The sequence below is a fragment of the Gorilla gorilla genome, chromosome 6 (genome assembly GCF_029281585.2).
Source record: "Gorilla gorilla gorilla isolate KB3781 chromosome 6, NHGRI_mGorGor1-v2.1_pri, whole genome shotgun sequence".
In the NCBI taxonomy this organism is placed as follows: Eukaryota; Metazoa; Chordata; class Mammalia; order Primates; family Hominidae; genus Gorilla; species Gorilla gorilla.
Window position 1 is genome coordinate 76,178,478 of NC_073230.2, and position 20,095 is coordinate 76,198,572.

At 43.2% G+C, this 20,095-nt stretch overlaps 2 protein-coding genes across 4 annotated transcripts in view; one reads left to right on the forward strand and one right to left on the reverse strand.

Moving 5' to 3' along the window:
- Positions 1–2,817: 2,817 nt before the first annotated feature.
- SBDS (SBDS ribosome maturation factor) lies at positions 2,818–11,189 on the reverse strand. Its single transcript, XM_031012942.3, has 5 exons — positions 10,287–11,189; positions 9,191–9,320; positions 8,198–8,398; positions 6,260–6,424; positions 2,818–3,612 (listed from the first exon to the last, which is right to left on the reverse strand). The coding sequence occupies exons 1-5, from the start codon at positions 10,412–10,414 to the stop codon at positions 3,484–3,486; spliced, it is 753 nt and encodes a 250-aa protein (XP_030868802.1). The 5' UTR covers positions 10,415–11,189; the 3' UTR covers positions 2,818–3,483.
- A 62-nt stretch (positions 11,190–11,251) lies between these two features.
- The window catches only part of LOC101126070 (S-adenosyl-L-methionine-dependent tRNA 4-demethylwyosine synthase TYW1), a 248,972-nt gene continuing 240,128 nt past the window's right edge, over positions 11,252–20,095 (forward strand). For 2 of the 3 annotated variants that reach the window (XM_055346956.2, XM_055346957.1), the window contains exons 1-3: positions 11,780–11,979; positions 13,053–13,183; positions 13,811–13,948. In XM_055346956.2, the coding sequence (XP_055202931.1) occupies positions 11,976–11,979; positions 13,053–13,183; positions 13,811–13,948 (273 nt within the window). In that variant the 5' untranslated portion in view covers positions 11,780–11,975. Of the gene's footprint in view, positions 11,980–13,052; positions 13,184–13,810; positions 13,949–20,095 lie in introns of all 3 variants that reach the window. The other variant, XM_055346954.2, reaches the window with a different exon arrangement.

The window sequence follows — 20,095 nt, forward strand, 5'->3', positions numbered from 1 at the left end:
AGTGTCTTCTGTCATTCTGAAATTTTACATTTTTATGTAGTTAAACCTGTTGGTATTTTCCTTCATAATTTTTAGGTTTCTGTTTTTCTTAAGAAAGTGTTTTAACCCTTAGGTTAAATATTTCCTTATATTTTCTACTAACTCACAGTTTTTTGTTGTTGTTGTTTGTTTGTTTTTTGAGATGGAGTCTCGCTCTGTTGCCCAGGCTGGAGTGCAGTGATGTGATCTTGGCTCACTGCAATCTCCATCTTCCAGGGTCAAGTGATTCTCCTGCCTCAGCCTCCCGAGTAGCTGGGACTACAGACACGTGCCACCACTCCCGGCTAATTTTTTGTATTTTTAGTAGAGACGGGGTTTCACCGTGTTAGCCAGGATGGTCTCCATCTCCTGACATCGTGATCCGGCAGCCTTGGCCTCCCCAAGTGTTGAGATTACAGGTGTAAGCCAGTATCTGATAGTTTTATGTTTACATTTAGTTCTGATATAAAATATATTTTTTTTGAGATGGAGTTTTGCTCTTGTCACCCAGGCTGGAGTGTAGTGGCAGAATCTTGGCTCACTGCAACCTCTGCCTCCTGGGTTCAAGAGATTCTCTAGCCTCAGCCGCTTGAGCAGCTGGGATTACAGGCGGCCGCCCTCATGCCCAGCTAATTTTTTTTTTTTTTTTTGAGTCAGCGTCTCACTCTGTCGCCCAGGCTGGAGTGCAGTGGCTCACTGCAACCTCCGCCTACCAGGTTCAAGTGATTCTCCTGCCTCAGCCTCCTGAGTAGCTGGGACTAGAGGCATGCGCCACCATGCCCAGCTAATTTTTGTATTTTTAGTAGAGACAGGGTTTCAGCATGTTGGCCAGGATGGTCTCGATCTCTTGACCTCGTGATCTGCCTGCCTCGGCCTCCCAAAGTCTTGGTATTACAGGCGTGAGCAACCACGGCCAGCTAATTTTTGTATTTTTAATAGAGACTGGGTTTCGTCATTTTGGCCAGGCTGGTCTTGAACTCCTGACCTCAGGTGATCTGCCCACCTGGGCCTCCCAAAGTGCTGGGATTACAGGCATGAGCCACTGTGCCTGGTCCACATGTTTATTATTTCAGACATTTACTCCACATCTGCTAGGTCCAAAGCATGGTGGGATATACACACACATTGCTAAGTCCCTTGCCCTTAAGGAGCTCACAGTCTAGCCTGAAGTTCAGATAATTAAGCAGCTCTAATACAAGTTTGAATAAATCCAGACCCATGAAGGAATTTAAGTAGAGTACTGGGTTCCAGCAACTGGAGCAAATACTTGTGTATGGGGTACAAGGGAAGCTTCAGAGAAAAGAACTGTGGTAAAAGAAGAGGCCTAAGTCTGAAATGTCATTGTGACCAAATGCACACACCATCAGCTTGCACTGAAAAAGTCAAATCAATCCTTAAAATAATCCATTATGGCTGTGGTACTGGGAAGATGATCATGAACCAAAAATGTTAAGTTCTTTGATAATGAAATTAGCATAAAATTAAAAAAATAAGTTTAGATGATGACTCAGATGTGATCCACATTTGACATTTCTTGAAGTTCCAGCTTTTTAGAAAAAATGAATATTCAGAATCAGAAAGTCTTTGTTTTGAGATGGGGTCTGGCTCTGTTGTCCAGGCTGGAGTGCAGTGGGGTGATTTTAGCTCACTGCAACCTCCGTCTCCCGGGCTCAAGTGATCCTCCTGCCTCAGCCTCCCAAGTAGTTGGGACAACAGGTGCACACCACCATGCTTAATTTTTTGTATTTTTGTAGAGACGGGGTTTCACTGTGTTGCCCAGGCTGGTCTCAAACTCCCAAGCTCAAGTGATTCACCCGCTTGGCCTCCCAAAGTGCTGGGATTACCGGTGTGAGCCACTGCCCCTGGCCCGAGAAAATCTTAAGGAAATGTTCTATTAAATGTTTATATTTTCTTACTAAGATAGAGCTATTGATATATTGAACAAATAGCTGTATCAAAACAGCAGCCTAGCTTTAGCATTAACAGAAAAAGTGTTCATTCCCATGTTATCAAACAATGTATTTTGTTAACAATATAAGAAAAAATTTTGACTTTATAACCTCAATGTTAGTTATTTTAAACTAAAGGGACATTTCTGAGAGCTTGTATTAGCAGGGAGTTGTGTGTGCTTATAAACCAATCAGTACCTTTTCAAGTCAAGAAGCCTGTTTTCAGTTAAAAACTGCTGTCCAGAAATACATCTGTATTTTTGAGTGAATTTAATTTATATTCTAGAATGTATCTTTTGAAATAGATTTTTTTTTTCTTTTTTTTGGAGACCGAGTTTCACTCTGTCACTTAGGCTGGAGTGCAGTGGCACATTCTCAGCTCATTGCAACCTCTGCCTCCTGAGTTCAAGTGATTCTCCTGCTTCAGCCTCCCGAGTAGCTGGGACTACAGGCGCGCACCACCATGCCTGGCTAATTTTTGTATTTTTAGTAGAGACAGGGTTTCACCATGTGGGTCAGGCTGGTCTCGAACTCCTGACCTCAGGTGATCCGCCTGCCTCGGCCTCCCAAAGTGTTGGGATTGCAGGTGTGAGTCACCTCCCCTGGCCTTGAAGTAGATTTTTAAAAGCTTGCATCTTGTCCATTTAAGTGTTTAAATACTAAAATAATTCTTCCCAATTACATCCCAAGTGTTAGCAAAAATTTTTCAGGCGTTTACAAGTACAGGCCCTGTTCTAAGCACTCTTCATATGGACTTATTTAGTTCTCCTAACAACTCCCTAACCCTACCACAGACACAGGCAGAGAAAAGAAAGGGAGTTAGGAAGTTGTCTAGAAACACAAGCCATAGTTTAATAAAAATAAGAGTGGTTTTATTGATTACATACAATTTTAGCTATATTAATATATATTATAAACTTTAAGAATTAGAAATAAGTGACTTTTATTTTTTAACCAAGAATAATCTAAGTTATGGCAGCATGTTCAATGAAAGGTAAGTCCGGCACAATTTTTCTATATCTGTTTCTCAGATAATCAGGAACATCATCCAAGCTTTACATTACGACACCATAATGACCCTCAGAACACAAGTTCCATTAAGTAGAAATGAAGCATCATGTTTTCTTTTTTAGGAAAGACCCCCCTTTTGTCATATAGACATACCCCTAATAATCTTACTCTACTGTACAAATAACTTTTCACCCACAAGAGCTGCCTCAACTAACTTTCATTTTGGAAAGCTATCAAGGCATGAGACAGTAGCAAAATGCCACTCTGGACTTTGCATCCTGGAGTTTCAATTTTGCTTTAGGATTTAGACCCCAGTTTATAATTAAAACCAAATCATTCCCACATTATTACACTTATGTAGGAAAGCCTTGCTGTGTCCACTGTTAACACAAAGATAGAAAATGTCAAATAGTTTGAGCAAGTATTTGGCAGACCACAGACATGAAACAGTGCCGTCGGAAACGGAAACACTTTAGTGTTTTAGAGGTGAAGAGATTGATGGGTGTCATTCAAATTTCTCATCTCCTTCTTCTACATCTTTCAGATTGAGTACTTCCAAAGAACCTTTGCCTTTGGTTTCCTTTTTTATTAGCTCATCAATTTCTCGGAAGCAGCCCGGGTCAATCAGACATACCTGAAACATTTAACGTAGCAGTTTACCACATGAGGATGAGCAAGACACAGAATAAACTCAGCTTTAACTTCCTTTGAGGCAAGCACAATGCTGTCCAGATCTCTAATAATACCACAGTTCTATGGTGCAATAGATAAGACAACGGGTAGGGCAGTACACTGGGTTCCAGTTCAGCCTCTGCCCTCAAGTATCCATGTAGCCCCCTGTGACAAGGCATTAATCCCTATGTTTAAACACTTACTCTGATTCTTCAGCTGTAAATGGAAGGGACAAACTAGAAAACTCTGATTCTTCTCATACTAAAATTTAGCATTACATTTTATAGCACAGTAAAGTCACCTCCACGTATGAAGGAGAAAAAGCAATGTGAAGACTTATGTAGACACCATGTGTATGTTAATTTATTTTTTTTTTGAGATAGAGCGCAGTGGTGTGATCTTGGCTCACTGTAGCCTCCGCCTCCCAGGTTCAAGTGATTCTCCTGCCTCAGCTTCCCAAGAAACTGGGATTACAGGAACCCACCACCACACCTGGCTTATTTTTTGTATTTTTAGTAGAGATAGGGTTTCACCATGTTATGTGCTCGCCTTGGCCTCCCAAAGTGCTGGGATTACAGGCACGAGCCACTGTGCCCGGCCCATGTGTACAGTTTTGCAAAGATTTTAGAACTTCAAATAGTGTCAGATGGGTTAGTGCACATCTACAGTGGATACTCACATACTCAACACTTCTCTACAGCTCATTTACTTTTAAAAAGAAGCTGCAGACAGGGCGCGGTGGCTCAAGCCTGTAATCCCAGCACTTTGGGAGGCCGAGGCTGGTGGATCACCTGAGGTCGGGAGTTCGAGACCAGCCTGACCAACATGGAGAGACCCCGTCTCTACTAAAAATACAAAATTAGCTGGGCGAGGTGGCACATGCCTGTAATCCCAGCTACTCGGGAGGCTGAGGCAGGAGAATCGCTTGAACCCGGGAGGCAGAGGTTGCAGTGAGCTGAGATCACGCCATTGCACTCTAGCCTGGGCAATAAGAGTGAAACCCTGTCTCAAAAATAAATAAATAAATAAATAAATAAATAAATAAATAAGCTGCAAAGCCTTGAAAACATGAATTTGTAGACAGCTGAATTTACACTGTGTTTGAAGCTGTGGGGTGAGGTCATAAGGACATAATGGTTTCGCTGCTTCTTTAAAATGTTCTGTGTTTAGTGTCACCACGTTCACACACTAATATCCTCTGGAAACACCCTCACAGACATACCCCAAACAATGCTTTATCAGTCTTCTAGGGATTCCTTTCCAGTCAAGTTGACACCTAAAATTACATCCACAATTCCACCCCTTATCAACCTGGCACCCAGACTCATCTCTTTAAACCATTTTTAATTTTCAAATGAAGACAATAACAAGGTCCTAGCTTTTCCTCACATGATGCAATTAACCAGACGCGACTATCCTGCATACAACTCAAAGAGTGCTAATCCTTTTGCCAGAATTCAGCTTTCAGAATTTCATCATTCAGGATTCAATCTTTTTTTTTTTTTTTTTTGAGATGGAGTTTCGCTCTTGTTGCCCAGGCTGGAGTGCAATGGTGCAATCTTGGCTCACCGCAACCTCTGCCTTCCAGGTTCAAGTGATTCTCCTGCCTCAGCCTCCCGAGTAGCTGGGATTACACGCATGTGCCACCACGCCAGACTATTTTGTATTTTTAGTAGAGACAGGGTTTCTCCATGTTGGTCAGACTGGTCTCGAACTCCCGACCTCAGGTGATCCACCTGCCTTGGCCTCCCAAAGTGCTGGGATTACAGGCATGAGCCACCGTGCCCAGCCAGGATTCAATCTTTTGGAACTGTGATTTTCAAGATATTAGAAGTTCAGGCTTTGGACTTTAGAGATTTTGATTTTTTTATGATTTCAACATTGGGATTGTGGCATTTGGGATTGTCTTTTAGGATTATGATCAGCACTGGAGTAAAGCACGCAACTGAGCTATCTCTGAAAACTCAATGTAAATTTCCATAGTGTGCTTTGTAATTTTTGCAAAATTTTTAAGGTAATTGGAATTATCAATCTTCCACTAAAATAGCAATTTTTAAGTGGCTTATTTTAAATAGTTGCTAAATTTGCTAAAATCATGTATCTAAAACACTATGCATAATGTATGAAAAAAATAAATGCTGGGAAAAAAATAAAAGGATTTGTGGTAAACAAGGCTGACCAACCTTTAGTCTTAAGAAAATATCTGGCTGGGCGCGGTGGCTCACGCCTGTAATCCCTGCACTTTGGGAGGCTGAGGCAGGTGGATCATGAGGTCAGGAGATCAAGACCGTCCTGGCTAACACGGTGAAACCCCGTCTCTACTAAAAAATACGAAAAATTAGCCAGGCTTGGTGGCGGGTGTCTGTAGTCCCAGCTACACAGGAGGCTGAGGCAGGAGAATGGCGTGTACCCGGGAGGCGGAGCTTGCAGTGAGCTGAGATCGCACCACTGCACTCCAGCCTGGGCAACAGAGCGAGACTCCATCTCAAAAAAAAAAAAAAGAAAAGAAAATATCTGACGTTTACAACGTCTAAATGTTTGCTACAAATTTATTACTAGAGAATACAATATTTAGGTAACATGAAGCAAAGAAAATATTTGACTCTTACGATTTCTAACTGTTGGCCATAATCTTCACTTTCTATGACCTTGATCAGTGGCTTGAGCTTTTCTTTCAGCTTCTTGCCTTCATTGACTGGAAGGATGAACCGAAGCCTCATGTGAGCACGTTCTATCTTCATTTTCTCTTTTAACTGCTTTATCACTTCCAAAGCCTACCAAGACAAAATCGAGAATGCAATTTCTTCTACTATATTATTTCATAAGGTTTTCAAAAACAAAGTAGTTTCCATGTAGTTGGATTAGGTAATGGTTTCTTAGGTATAACATTAAGAACATAAGTGACCGTTAAAAAAAAAAATAGAAAAATTGGACTTATCAAGAAGAAAAGCTTTTGTGTTTCAAAAAACTATGAAGAAAGTGAAGGCCAGGTGTGGTGGCTCACGCCTGTAATCCCAGCTACTCAAGAGGCTGAGGCAGGAGAATTGCTTGAATCCGGGAGGCAGAGTTTGCAAAAAGCGGGGGTGGGTGGGCAAAGAACCTGAACAGAGATTTCTCAAAAGCAGACAGACGAGGCACCAATAAGCACATGGAAATATGCTCAAATCATCATTAAGGAAATGCAAATCAAAACCACGACAAGATACCACCAGGATGGCCATCATCAAAAAGGCAGACAATGACAAGTATTACTGAGGATGTGGAGAAACTGAACTCTTAAACACTGATGGTGGTAAAGTAAAATGGTGCAGCTGTTTTAGAAATAGGTTTGGTAGTCCCCAGGTATACAGAAATGAAAACATATGTCTACACAGAAACATAAAAGAAATTTTATAGCAGCATTGCTCATCATAGCTCAAAAATGAAAGCAACCCAATGTCTATCAACTGATAAATGAATGAACAAAATGTGTTTCTTTCCGTACAGTGGGCTATTATTCCGGCATAAAAAAGAAATGACACGCTGATGCAGGTTACAACATGTATGAACCATGAAAAGGCCACATATTGTATGATTCCATTTATATGAAATGTCCAGAATTGACAAGTCCATAACGAGAGGAGATTAGTGGTTGGGAGGGGCCCGTGGGGGGAAAATGGGGGATGGCTACTAATGGATACTGACTTTCTTTTTGTGGTGATGAAAATGTTCTCAAACCAGGTAGCAGGGAAGGTTCCAAAACTTTGTTAATATACCACTTAAAGTGTACACACTTTATGAGTGTGAAATTTATGGTATGTGAATTATATATAAATTAAAAAATTCAAAAAGAGGTGTTAAAATGACCCCTTAAAAACTCAAGTTTTGTCTTTAAAAGTTTGATTTGGATAGGAAGAAGAAAGTCCTATATACATATTTGTGTTTACTTGAAAAAAAAATATTACCTATCTTTACAACCCCGTCCTTTTCCTCCATCTCTTCCCCAAACCTTCTACCCACTTGCTTCCATGCAGACTCATTTTTTTAAATTTAATTTTTTATATTAAAAAATTTAGAGGTAGGGTACGGTAGCTGATGCCTGTAATCCCAGCACTTTGGGAGGCCAAGGCGGATGGATCACCTAGGGTCAGGAGTTCAAGACCAGCCTGGCCAACATGGTGAAACCTCAACTCTACTAAAAATACAAAATTAGCTGAGTGTGGTGGCACGTGCCTATAATCCCAGCTACTCGGGAGGCTGAGGCAGGAGACTTGCTTGAACGCGGGAGGTGGAGATTGTTGTGAGCCGAGATCATACCACTGCACTCCAGCCTGGGCAACAGAGTAAGACTCTGTCTCAAAAAAAGAAAAAAAAAATTTAGAGATGGGGCGTCCCTATGTTTCCCAGGCTGTTTCCAGGCCTCAAGCAATCCTCCCATCTTGGCTCCCAAAGTGCTAGGATTACGGGTATGAACCATTGTGCCTGGCCCCAGACCCATTATTTTAATGATTTCTTCAGAGAAAACTGATTTCCATGGCTATATTTTGATGACATGAGAAACCACTCACCTGCTGTTTTGTACTCTTGTTGGTTTTCACCGAATAGTGGATGTCCTTCATGGCTCTCTCAATAAGGATCACGGTGTATGGTCTCTTTGTTTCAGGATTCACACATTTGTCTGCCACAATAGTTGCAATGTCCCTAAACATCTGCTCCAGTTGTGTGTGTCTTTCTTTATCTGATACTTGAACTTCTCCTTTAGTCAAAATCTAAAAAAATGCCAACACATTTAAGAAATCACTATCTTTCTCTATCACACACTATTTATTAACTAACCATAAAAAATGAGTAACTGGAGAGAAAATTAAATTTCATCCTCTCCAGCTATTAATATGTAAGTAATGGTTTGAGCTTTGCCCAAAAGATACAAGAATCTTTTGGCTGGGCTCAGTGGCTCACATCTGTAATCGCAGCACTTTGGGTGGCTAAGGCGGGCATATCACCCGAGGTCAGGAGTTTGAGACCAACCTGGCCAACATGGTGAAACCCCATCTCTACTAAAAATCCAAAAATTAGCCAGGCAGGGTGGTGGGCCCCTGTAATCCCAGCTACCCTGGAAGCTGAGGCAAGAGAATCGCTTGAATCCAGGAGGCAGAGGTTGCAGTGAGCTGAGTGCAGTGAAGTGCACTGCACTCCAGCCTGGGCAACAGAGCAAGACTCTGTCCCCACCCCCCCCAAAAGAAAAGGATCTGAAAGATGAAATACTTGAAAACAAATTCAGTTTTCAGGTATACCACATTCTATAAATGGGGTAATTTATAGAAAAATGAGGCAATTTAGTAGAAAATCTGATTTCAGGAGGTTTTGGCAAAAAAAAAAAAAAAAAAACCACAAAAAACAAACAAAACCACCAAGTTCTTTATTATTAGAAGTGACACTGTGCAGTTCACATTATTGCTTGGTTAGTCTTTCCTCCAGAAAAACAGCCTTTAATGTTTAATATATCTACAAATACGTTATAAATGGTTATTAGGGTTAGCTATGCTGCAGCTGTTACCCACCTGCTTACAGATTTCAGTTTGGTCATCTGTTCCAAACGCACTGATGAGATCTTCCTTTTTGGCAACCTGACCTTTAGAAACATTTACAAACACTGAGTGGGTCTGCAGAACTTCATCGAGGTCTTTTTCCCTTGTGAGGGCAGGAGAGAAAGTCCTATGTGAATATACTTGAAACTTGGACATGCATTTACATTTAAATACGAGATGGCAACAACATGAAAGGCAAGACACAACAAATCCCCCTGATGACCTTTAGTGTCGAGGGCAGTTTTCTTTTTCTTACCCCCCCACCCCCGCCCCTAGATGGAATTTCATTGTTTTTGCCCAGGCTGGAGTGCAATGGCGCGATCTCGGCTCACTGTAACCTCAGCCTCCCGGGTTCAAGTGATTCTCCCGCCTCAGCCTCCTGAGTAACTGGGATTACAGGCATGCGCCACCACACCCGGCTAACTTTGTATTTTTAAGTAGAGATGGGGTTTCATGTTGGCCAGGCTGGCCTCGAACTCCTGGCCTCAAGTGATCTGCCCGCATCGGCCTGAGGGAACATTTTCAAAACTCAGAACCGTATTTGCCTTACCATTTTCTCACTGGAGAAAAATGTCATGGGAGGACGTAAGAAACACAAGGGTGGGGTGGGCCGGGGCGGGGTGGGGTGGGGCGCAGACAGCTGCTGCCACGGAATGCCAGTCCCTAGATGGCAGCAGTGAAGACACTACGCACTTTAAACTGCTAGGGCTACTGAGATCTATGACACCAGAGGTACCCACAACTATGACAGTATTCGGAAGACTAGGTTCTCAGCCATCATTCTAGGAAAAGGACCACAATTATGAGATTTCTTGGCTGCAGCTTTTATGACACCAACAAAACAAAACCCCAAACCAACAACCCAATCCGAACCAACCAAATAAAGAAGAAACCCTTGGCTTAGGCGCCAAGCTCGGACAGCGACGTCTCATGCTCACAGCAGGAATGTTCCATTTCCTCCCCGGCCAACACCCCAGCCTGGCCCATTCACTCGACTTGGGCAGAGACAGGCCGCCTCGGAGGTGACGGCTCAGGCCCAGGCCCAGGCCCGAGGGAGGGGACTACTCACACGCCGCTCCGCCAGCCGACGACCTTGTTTTTGTAGCAGGCAATTTCGAAGCGCTTCCCGGCCCGCTTCATCCGTACCACGGCCACATTGGTTAGGCGGATCTGGTTGGTGGGGGTGAAGATCGACATCGCGGCTCTTCAAAGACCTAGAAGCCGCCGAACCAGGGCTGACCCGCGCCGCCCAGCCTGAAGGCCACCAGCGCCTCGCGGTAACGACCGAGCGGCGCGCGGCACTGACTCAACCACCAGTGCGCGGCGCCGCGACTCACTAGCTTCAGGCAGCCGTCACAGTGTGTCTGGCAGGCTTACTTACTGCGCAGGCGTCAGGTGGAGCAGAAGCCGGGAGGTGAAAAGTGAGCGATGACGCCTGCGTATTGTGGCTTTTTACGCCATCTTTCCACGCCCAAAAAGGGAGGTGCTTTTCCTTGTCGTATTTACTTTCGCCAATGAGCTGAGAGCTCTGACAGGATGCTCGCGGATGTTTAGTGACCGGGTTGAAACACAGCGTTGGCACCACCTCGTTCCGCGGAATTCAAGGGCCAGACCCACTTTACAATATAAATATTTTTTATAATAGAATTATTTTATAATAAATATTTTTATTTACTCACCCTTTTATAATAGAAATATTTTAACATAAAATGTAGACAAAAAAGTGTAATGAACCTTCTATGTACCCATCACCCCGCTATCAACATTTTGCCATCCTTGTTTTATTCTTTTTTCATTTTTTTGTTGCTTTTTTATTTACAGTTTTTTTTTTTAAGTCAGTCTCACTCTGTCACCCAGGCTGGAGTGCAGTGGCAGGGTCATGGCCCCACTGCAGCTTCGACCTCCTGGGTTCGAGCGATCTTCCAGCGTTAGCTTCCCAAGTAGCTGGGACTACAGGTGTGGGCGGCCACGCCAAGCTAATTTAATTAAATAAATAATTAAAAAAATTTTTTGTACAGACGAGGTCTCACTATGTTGCTCAGGCTGGTCTCGAACTCCTGGGCTCAAGCCATCCTCCCGCTTCGGCTTCCCAAGTGCTGGGATTACAGGTTTGAGTCACAGCGCCCGGCCGGTTGGGGGTATTTTAAAGAAACCATCATATGGTTTCAGCATTAAATACTTCAGCCTATAGCCCTTAACAGATACACGCGACGAGATTAACTACAATTCCTTAATATCATCTAATAGCGAGTCCATCCTCGGGTTTCCCAAAAATAATGCCTTTCTACAGTCGGTTTATTTCAGTTAAGATCCAAACAGGCCCACATAGCATTTCCCCCGCTCCCCGCTCCTTTCCTCTTTTAATTTTCTCATGCCAATCATTTCTCTCTGGACCCGCCTTTTCCCAGTCTGAGCCAATCCAAATGGAGGCGGAAGCGCTCCGCCTTCATGGCCCGGAACTCTGGGAGGTGCTTATTTCTGGGTACGCCCCCTTTCCCCTCTGAGCCAATCGGAGCAGGGCCGAGAGCGCCCCGGGCACTGGCTTCCTTTACCGGAGCTCTGGGCTTTCCTCTGGGCCCACCTCTTCGTCCTCTGAACCAATCAGGACCGGCCTGGCAGTGTCATGGCTGCCCACAGGTCTGCAGGCAGTCGGTACGGCGCTAACGCGGCGAGGTAGCTCGGTGCGTCTCGCGGTACCAGTGCGAATCATCGGGCTATCCAGGTCCGAGATCCTAGTCTCCTGTCAGCTCTGAGGAGGATGGGTAAGGGCACTCGGCGGGCAAGGACCCTGGGGCGGCAGGGGAGGTAAACGTTTTACTGAGACCCTCTCCGGGCGGAGTGGCGTCCTCGGTCCCCTTCCTTCGGAGACTGTTGCACTTGACAGCACCGGCTAGCCGCCGCTGAGAGCAAGGAGGACTGATCCCTACTTTTGACCTGGCTTTTGCCTTTTGAGGCTAGGGGGTTAGACAGAAAACTACCCCTCCCACTTTACCTACGTGTATTAGGACTTTTGCACCTGTAAAGCCTAAATTTCAGGCCTCGACTTTTGAAATTGCTCCCAGGTTGAACGTTTGAAGCCAGGTCCCTGCATATCTCTCTTGAAAAAAAAAATGAGGTGTAAGGTCAGTTACTTGAGAATCTTTTACAAGTTTAACCGTGAGCCTTTGAAAGTACAGTTAGTAAAAAGAGTACTTTTACTACTTAAGCTTTTTTTATGGAGCAAGCACAACAAAAAATTAATTTCACATGAAGTATTTTTACTTTGTGTTCCTTCTCTTGCTTCTAAATGCTCATTTCGAAGTGAAGATACAATTTTATATTCTGTTTTTTCTTTGAGTTAGTGTTAACTGTGATAATTTTATTACGTTACTACATAGTGTGTTATTTTTATTACAGTTGTTCCCCCCCCCCTCCCCCCGAGATGGAGCCTTGCTCTGTCGCCCAGGCTGGAATGCGGTGGCGCGATCTTGGCTTACTGCAACCTCTCCCTCCCAGGTTCAAGCAGTTCTCCTGCCTCAGACCCCCGAGTAGCTGGGATTACAGGTGCGCGCCACCACGCCCGGCTAATTTTTGTATTTTTAGTAGAGGCGGGGTTTCACCATGTTGGCCAGGCTGGTCTCGAACTCTTGACCTCAGGTGATCTGCCCACCTCAGCCACCCAAAGTGCGGAATTACAGGCATGAGCCATCGTGCCCGGCCAACAGTTGATTTTTAAATTAGATTTCTTAGCTGGGTTGTTGAATGTAAGGTTGGTTTTATTTTCTTCTTAAAATTGGGATGGATATCTTTGTATATGTAGCTTTAAATGAAATTGTGTGTGTCATTTTAAATTTAGATCCTTCTGCGGATACATGGGACCTCTCCTCACCTTTAATATCATTATGGATAAACAGGTTTTACATTTATTTGGGCTTTGCTGTTAGCATTAGCCTTTGGATTTGTGTCCAGATTGTCATCAAGACGCAGGTAAGTGGAGTTATTTTTTTTTTAATAGAGTATTTAGGCATCAGATTTTATAGAGGATTTAAACATTAAAAGGAACCTTTAATTACTTTTGTGTTTGGTCTTTAGACATTTTAATGAAATGCCTAAAATAAATTTCTTCTCTTAAGTTTTTGGAGACTAAGTTATCTTGGATTAAGTTATTTACTTTTTCTTTGATAGGTGTGTCTCATTTTTAAGATACAGGAAGATTTTTGTAATGAAAAGTGAACCTTTTATATGAAAAACAAATTTGTTTTATACCTTTAAGGGTCAGTAGTCCTCTCTTTCCTTTCCATTAATTAAGGATCAGAAAATAAGTTCCTACTATTATTCTACTAAAATACCTTATAGGATAAAAGTATGTAAAGTTTTTTCTTGGAGGGAAAGGAAATCATGAGCCTTAAAAATGTGGGTCCTGCCTATTAAAGGACCTTATTATACCAAGGGGCTAATATTTGAGGAATACAACCAGAAAGATTAAGAGAAAAATACAGTGTGTTAGATTAAGAGAAAAATAAAGTGTGTCAGTATCTGTGCTAATTTTCATCCCTGCTGAAGTTGGGAAACGATTTAGACTTGATGGATTTTGTGTAATTATTTGTCTTCAAGGGCAAGAACTTACAGGAAAAATCTGTTCCAAAAGCAGCTCAGGATTTGATGACAAATGGTTATGTCTCTCTTCAAGAGAAAGACATCTTTGTGTCTGGAGTGAAGATTTTTTATGGTTCTCAGACTGGAACAGCAAAGGTAAGAACTTTATATGATGCTTTTCCTTTGGTTTCCTGACATTTTAAGAAAATCCCTTTAGCAGTGAACTTTAGCAGTGAACTGTCCTTTAGCAGTGAACTGAATTGGTCATCTAACCTTCTTTATTCTTTCTCCCAGCCTTTTCCCCTCAAATATTTTTCCTTTCTGCGACGGTAGGCAGGTTTCATCTCCTGTGCCCAGTTAGAGCTGATTGGTGGTGTCTGATGGTCAGTGTCTTGAGGGGGGCCTTTGTTCTGAAGTTTGCTTCTGCCTCAGCAGGCTAGAGAAAGTTGTGAGTCCATTATCGATGCCCATGGGTATGGAAGTAGGGAATAGGGAAAAAAGGATGGCACTAATAGTTCCAATATGGGCCTGACTTTCACATCACACATCTATGTTTATTTTTTATTTTGTTTTTTGAGACAGAGTCTCACTCTGTCACCCAGGCTGGAATGCAGTGGCATGATCTCGGCTCACTGCAACCTCCACCTCCACCTCAAGCGATTCTCCTGCCTCAGCCTCCCGAGTAGCTGGGATTATAGGTGCCTGCTACCATGCCTGGCTAATTTTTGTATTTTTAGTAGAGATGGGTGTTTTGCCATGTTGGCTAGGCTGCTCTCAAACTCCTGGGCTCAGGTGATCCGCCTGCCTCGGCCTCCCAAAGTGCTGGGATTACAGGCGTGAGCCACTGCACCTGGCCTCACGTCACACATCTATGTAATGAAACTTGTTTTGATTTCTAATAGTGCTAAAAGTGTTAAAGGTAGACACTAAAGTAAATACAGCTGATATCTAGTTTAAAGATGCTTCCCATTCTCTCTCTTTTTTGCGGGGGAACAGTGTCTGGCTGTAGTGCCATCTAAGCTTCGGTTGCTTATCTGTGAAATGGTAAATTGCAGATGGTAATAGTATGGTTATCTCAGGGTCACTGTGAGGATTTAGTGATATTATCTGGCATGTACTTTGATTTCTCCTTTTTGCTTTTTTTTTTTTTTTTTTTTTAAAGACAGGGTCTCTCTCTGTTGCCCAGGCTGGAGTGCAGTTGTGCCATCTTCACTCACTGCAACCTCTGCCTCTCGGGCTCAAGGCATCCTCCCACCTCAGCCTCCTGAGTATCTGGGACTATAGGTGCATGCCACCATACCCAGCTAATTTTTGTACTTTTTGTAGAGATGGGGTTTTGCCATGTTGCCCAGGCTGGTCTTAAACTCTTGGGCTCAAGCAATCTGCCCGCCTCGGCCTCCTAAAGTGTTGGGATTACAGTCGTGAGCCACCGTGCCCAGTCCCATTCTCTAATTATATCTAGATGCTACCTGTTTCTGTGTTATAAGGTCACAGCTATTTAAAAAAAAAATTATTTTATTTTTGAGATGGTATCTCACTCTGTCCCCCAGCCTGGAGTGCAGTGGTGTGATCTCGGCTCACCACAACCTCCGCCTCCTGGGTTCGAGCAATTCTCCTGCCTCAGCCTCCCTAGTAGCTGGGATTACAGGTGCCTGCCATCACATCTAGTTAATTTTTGTATTTTTAGTAGAGACGAGGTTTCACCATATTGGCCACGCTGCTCTCGAACTCCTGACCTCAGATGAGTCACCTGCCTCAGCCTCCTAAAGTGCTGGGATTACAGGCGTGAGGCACCGCTCCCAGCCAAAAAATTTATTTTATTTTTTTGTAGAGACAAGATCTTGCAATCTTGTCCAGGCTGGTCTTGAATTCCTGGCTTCAAGATATTCACCCACCTTGGCCCTCAAAGTGCTGAGATGATAGGCATGAGCCACGAGGCCTAGCCAGGTCACAGCTAGTTAGTGCTTTCTAGGAAAAGATTTTAAGGAAGGCTAGCATGAAAATAAATTAGAGGAAAAATCAAGGTCTGTTACTTTTGTGGACTACTTCAGAGGGTTCTTGTGGAAGTTGCGCAGAATAGTACTTCTTAGGTTTTCACTACTTGAGTGCAGATACTTTGCTTCATTTTACAGTCGAAGGTCACTTGTTAAGTTAAACCTTAAGCAGTGGAGGTGGGAAACCTGAAAAAAAGCAAAAAGGTGTCTGAGCAGCCAAAGCAAAGTCCTTTTAATGTTACTTATAAAAAACCTTTTTCAGAGCCTCTTTATGCATGTTTTTACCTTTTTAAAAAAAATGATCAAAAAGATCAAATGAATACTTGCAGATGGTAACAAATCCAGGTGTACAGAAAGTTCATAATGAAATGTACTCTCCAGAAACCTTTTAACTATTTGTATTTTTAGTTCCTCTGATGCTTATGCTGTGTTTCGAGATTTATCAACATTACACAAAAGTTATTGACTCTTTATATTAATTAGTTTATACAAACAGCCCTCAAGTCTCAGTGGCTTAATGTTGCTGTCCATATCATAGTTGATTTTGGGGTAGATAGCCATCTTCCATCTTAAAGCTGCGCCATCTGAATTTATTTTTATTTATTTTATTTTATTTATTTATTTTTTATTTATTTATTTTTTTGAGATGGAGCCTGGCTCTGTCGCCAGGCTGGAGTGCAGTGGTGTGATCTCGGCTCACTGCAACCTCTGCTTCCCGGGTTCAAGCGATGCTTCTGCCTCAGCCTCCTGAGTAGCAGGGACTATAGGCGCCCACCACTATGCCCAGCTAGTTTTTGTATTTTTAGTAGAGACGGGGTTTCACCATGGTGGTCAGACTGTTCTCGAACTCCTGACCTCATGATCTGCCTGCCTTGGCCTCCCAAAGTGTTGGGATTACAGGCGTGAGCCACCGCGCCCAGCCTTTATTTTTATTTTTTAAGAGACAAGGTCTTGGCCCGGCGTGGTGGCTCATGCCTGTAATCTCAGCACTTTGGGAGGCCGAGGTGGGCAGACCACTTGAGGCCAGGAGTTCGAGACCAGCCTTGGCAACAAAGCAAAACCCCATTTCTACTAAAAACACAAAAAATTAGCTGGGCGTGGTGGTGCGCGTCTGTAATTCCAGCTACTTGGGAAGCTGAGGCAGAAGAATTGCTTGAATCTGGGAGGTGGAGGTTGCAGTGAGCCTAGATTGCACCACTGCACTCCAGCCTGGGTGGCAGAGTGAGAACCTGTCTCAAACAAAAAAAAAAGGAAAGAAGAAAAAAAGAGATAGGGTCTTGCTCTGTCACCCAAGCTGGAGTGCAGTGGCATGATTTTAGTTCACTGCAGCCTCGACCTCTTGGGCTTCAGCGATTCTCCTGCCTCACCCTCCTGGGTAGATGAGAATATGGGCTTGTGCCACCATGCTGGGCTAATTAAAAAAATTTTTTTTGTAGAGATGGGGTCACCTTATGTTGCCCAGGCTGGTCTTGACTCCTGGCCTCAAGCGATTCTTCTGTCTAGGATTACAGGCATGAACCACCATGCCCAGCCCATCTCAATATTGGGCTAGGATTACAGGATAGGATTACAGGTGTGAGCCACTGTGCCCAGCCCATCTCAATACTTCTTCATTCTGCTGTTGGATTTGATTGATTCGTATTTGGTCCTGTGTAGAAGACTATTAAAAACTTTTGCCTCAGAAGGCGTAACTTCATTGTCTTCCAGCATGTTAGTATTGCTAATGAGAAAGCGAATTTGTAGATGACTTGATTATTTTGTTTCTGGAAGATTTTCGGATCATTTCTTTGTCCTTGATTTCTGGAAATTTTATGGGAAGGTGACTATTTGGATCTTTTTCAGCTATTGTTCTGTATACTTGAATTTTTTTGTTTTGATGATTTGTATGCATTTTGACGATTTGTGTGCATTAGTTCTGTTAATATTTCTTGGATGAATTTTTTTTCCCTTTTTCATTTCCTTTTTTCTGGGATTCCTGTGGGATGTTCTACCTTTTGGATCGTCTTCTGTGTCTCAGATCTTTTCTCTTATATTTTTGTAACTTTTTCTTTTTCTTCTTCTTTTTTTTTTTTTTTTTTTTTGAGACAGGGTCTTACTCTGTCACCCAGGCTGGAGTGCAGTGGCGTTGGCCTCCCAAAGTGCTGGGATTTTTGTATTTTTAGTGGAGACGGGGTTTCTGCATGTTGGCCAGGCTGTTCTCAAACTCCTAGCCTCAAGTGATTCACCCGCCTTGGCCACTGAAAGTGTTAGGATTACAGACTTGAGCCACGCGCCTGGCCCTAAATTTCTGTTTCTAATCTTAACTGTTTCTCTCAACTCCAGACTTTCATATCGAGTTACCTATCTTAGAGCATCATATGAATGTCTGGTAAGCATCTTAACATCAGTGTGCTCAAAACTAAACTCCCAATTTTCTGCCCAAGCCTGCTCTACTTGTAATCCTTACAATTTCAGTAAATGACAACTTTATCCTTCCAATTGCTTGGTCCAAAACACCTTTTGACTTCTTTTTATACAACCCATGTCCAGTCTGTCAGCAGATTCTGTTTGTTCTACTTTAAGAATAGATTCAGTTTCCAATCACTTCTTACCACCTTCACTGCTACTCCCCTGGTCCATGCCATTGTCAACCTAAATACCATAGAGAGGCTCTCCAAAAGAAAAGATGTTTGTTTGGGAATAGCATGTACATTGCAATGGGGATACAATTGCCATAGTAAACTGCATGTATTCAGGGAAGTAAAGGAAGGCAAAGATTTTTAAGGGAAAAAATGAGGATTACAGAATTGTTTTGAAATAATTATTCTTGCCTACAAAGGTTAATAACAAAGGTGACACAATCCAAGGTTGGACATGAAGTTGCTGGGCAGATGTCCTTGCAGTAGTATTTTTTGTGTAAGGTTGCACTGGTCTTTGTGCAAGGTTGTATTTTTTGTAGAATCTTTCTCATTATCAGGAATTTGAGTGTGAGGCCAGGTGTGGTGGCTCATGCCTGTAATCCCAGCAGTTTAGGAGGCTGAGGCAGGTGGGTCACTTGAGGTCAGGAGTTTGAGATTAGCCTGGCCAACATGGCAAAACCCCATTTGTACTAAAAAATACAAAAATTAGCCTGGCGTGGTGGCACATGCCTGTAATCCCAGCTACACGGGAGGCTAAGGCACGAGAATCACTTGAACTCGGGAGGCGGAGGTTGCAGTGAGCCAAGATGGCGCCACTGAACTCCAGCCTGGGGGACAGAGTGAAACCTTGTCTCGAAAAAAAAAAAAAAAAATCTAAGTGTGCGAATTCTTTGTCTTCCGTAGCTCTTATTGTGAGGGATATTTTAACATAAGTAACTCCATGTTGTTGATTCTGACAGCTTTGACACTGCCATGATATTTTGTCTGGATTAGGACAGTCATCTCACCATTGACTTCTGCTATAATTTGTTGTTTGTTTCCCCAAAACTGATGTTGAAATTTGATCCCTCGCATTGGTGATGGGCCCAATGGGAGGTGTTTGGGTCCTGGGGGCAGATCCCTCCTGAATAGATGAATCCCTGGGGGAGGGGTGAGTGAGTTCTTGCTGTCTTAGTTCCCAAGAGAGCTTGTTGGTAAGAAGAGCCTGGAACCTCTCCTGCACTCTTGTTTCCTCTCTTGCTATGTGATCTTTGTGCTCGCCAGCTCCCTTTCACTTCTACTCTGCCAGGAGTAGAAGCAGCCTGGAGCCCTCACCAGATGTAGTTGTCCAATCTTGAACTTTTTCAGATATCAGAATTGTGAACCAAATAAACCTTTTTATGGAGGCTCATAACAGTTTTTCCTTTACATAGTTAGCACTTCCTTAAGGACCTCTTGTAAGGCAGGTCTGGTTGTAATAAATTCCCTTAGCATTTGTTTGCCTGAAAGGATCTTGTTTCTCCTTCGCTTATGAAGCTTAATTTGGCTGGATATGAAATTCTTGGTTGAAATTTCTTGTTTTCTTTTTTGAGACAGAGTCTTTCTCTGTCACCCAGGCTGGAGTGCAGTGGTGCGATCTCAACTCACTGCAACCTTTGCCTCCCGAGTTCAAGTGATTCTCCTGCCTCAGCCTCCCGAGTAGCTGGGACTACAGGTGTGCGCCACCACATCTGGCTGATTTTTGCATTTTTAGTAGAGATGGGATTTCACCATGTTGGTCAGGCTGGTCTCTAACTCCTGACCTCAGGTGATCCACCCATCTTGGCCTCCCGAAGTGCTGGGATTACAGATGTGAGCCACCATGCCCTGCTTGAAATTTCTTTTCTTTAAGAATGCTCAATATAGGCCCCAATCTCTTCTGGATTGTAGGG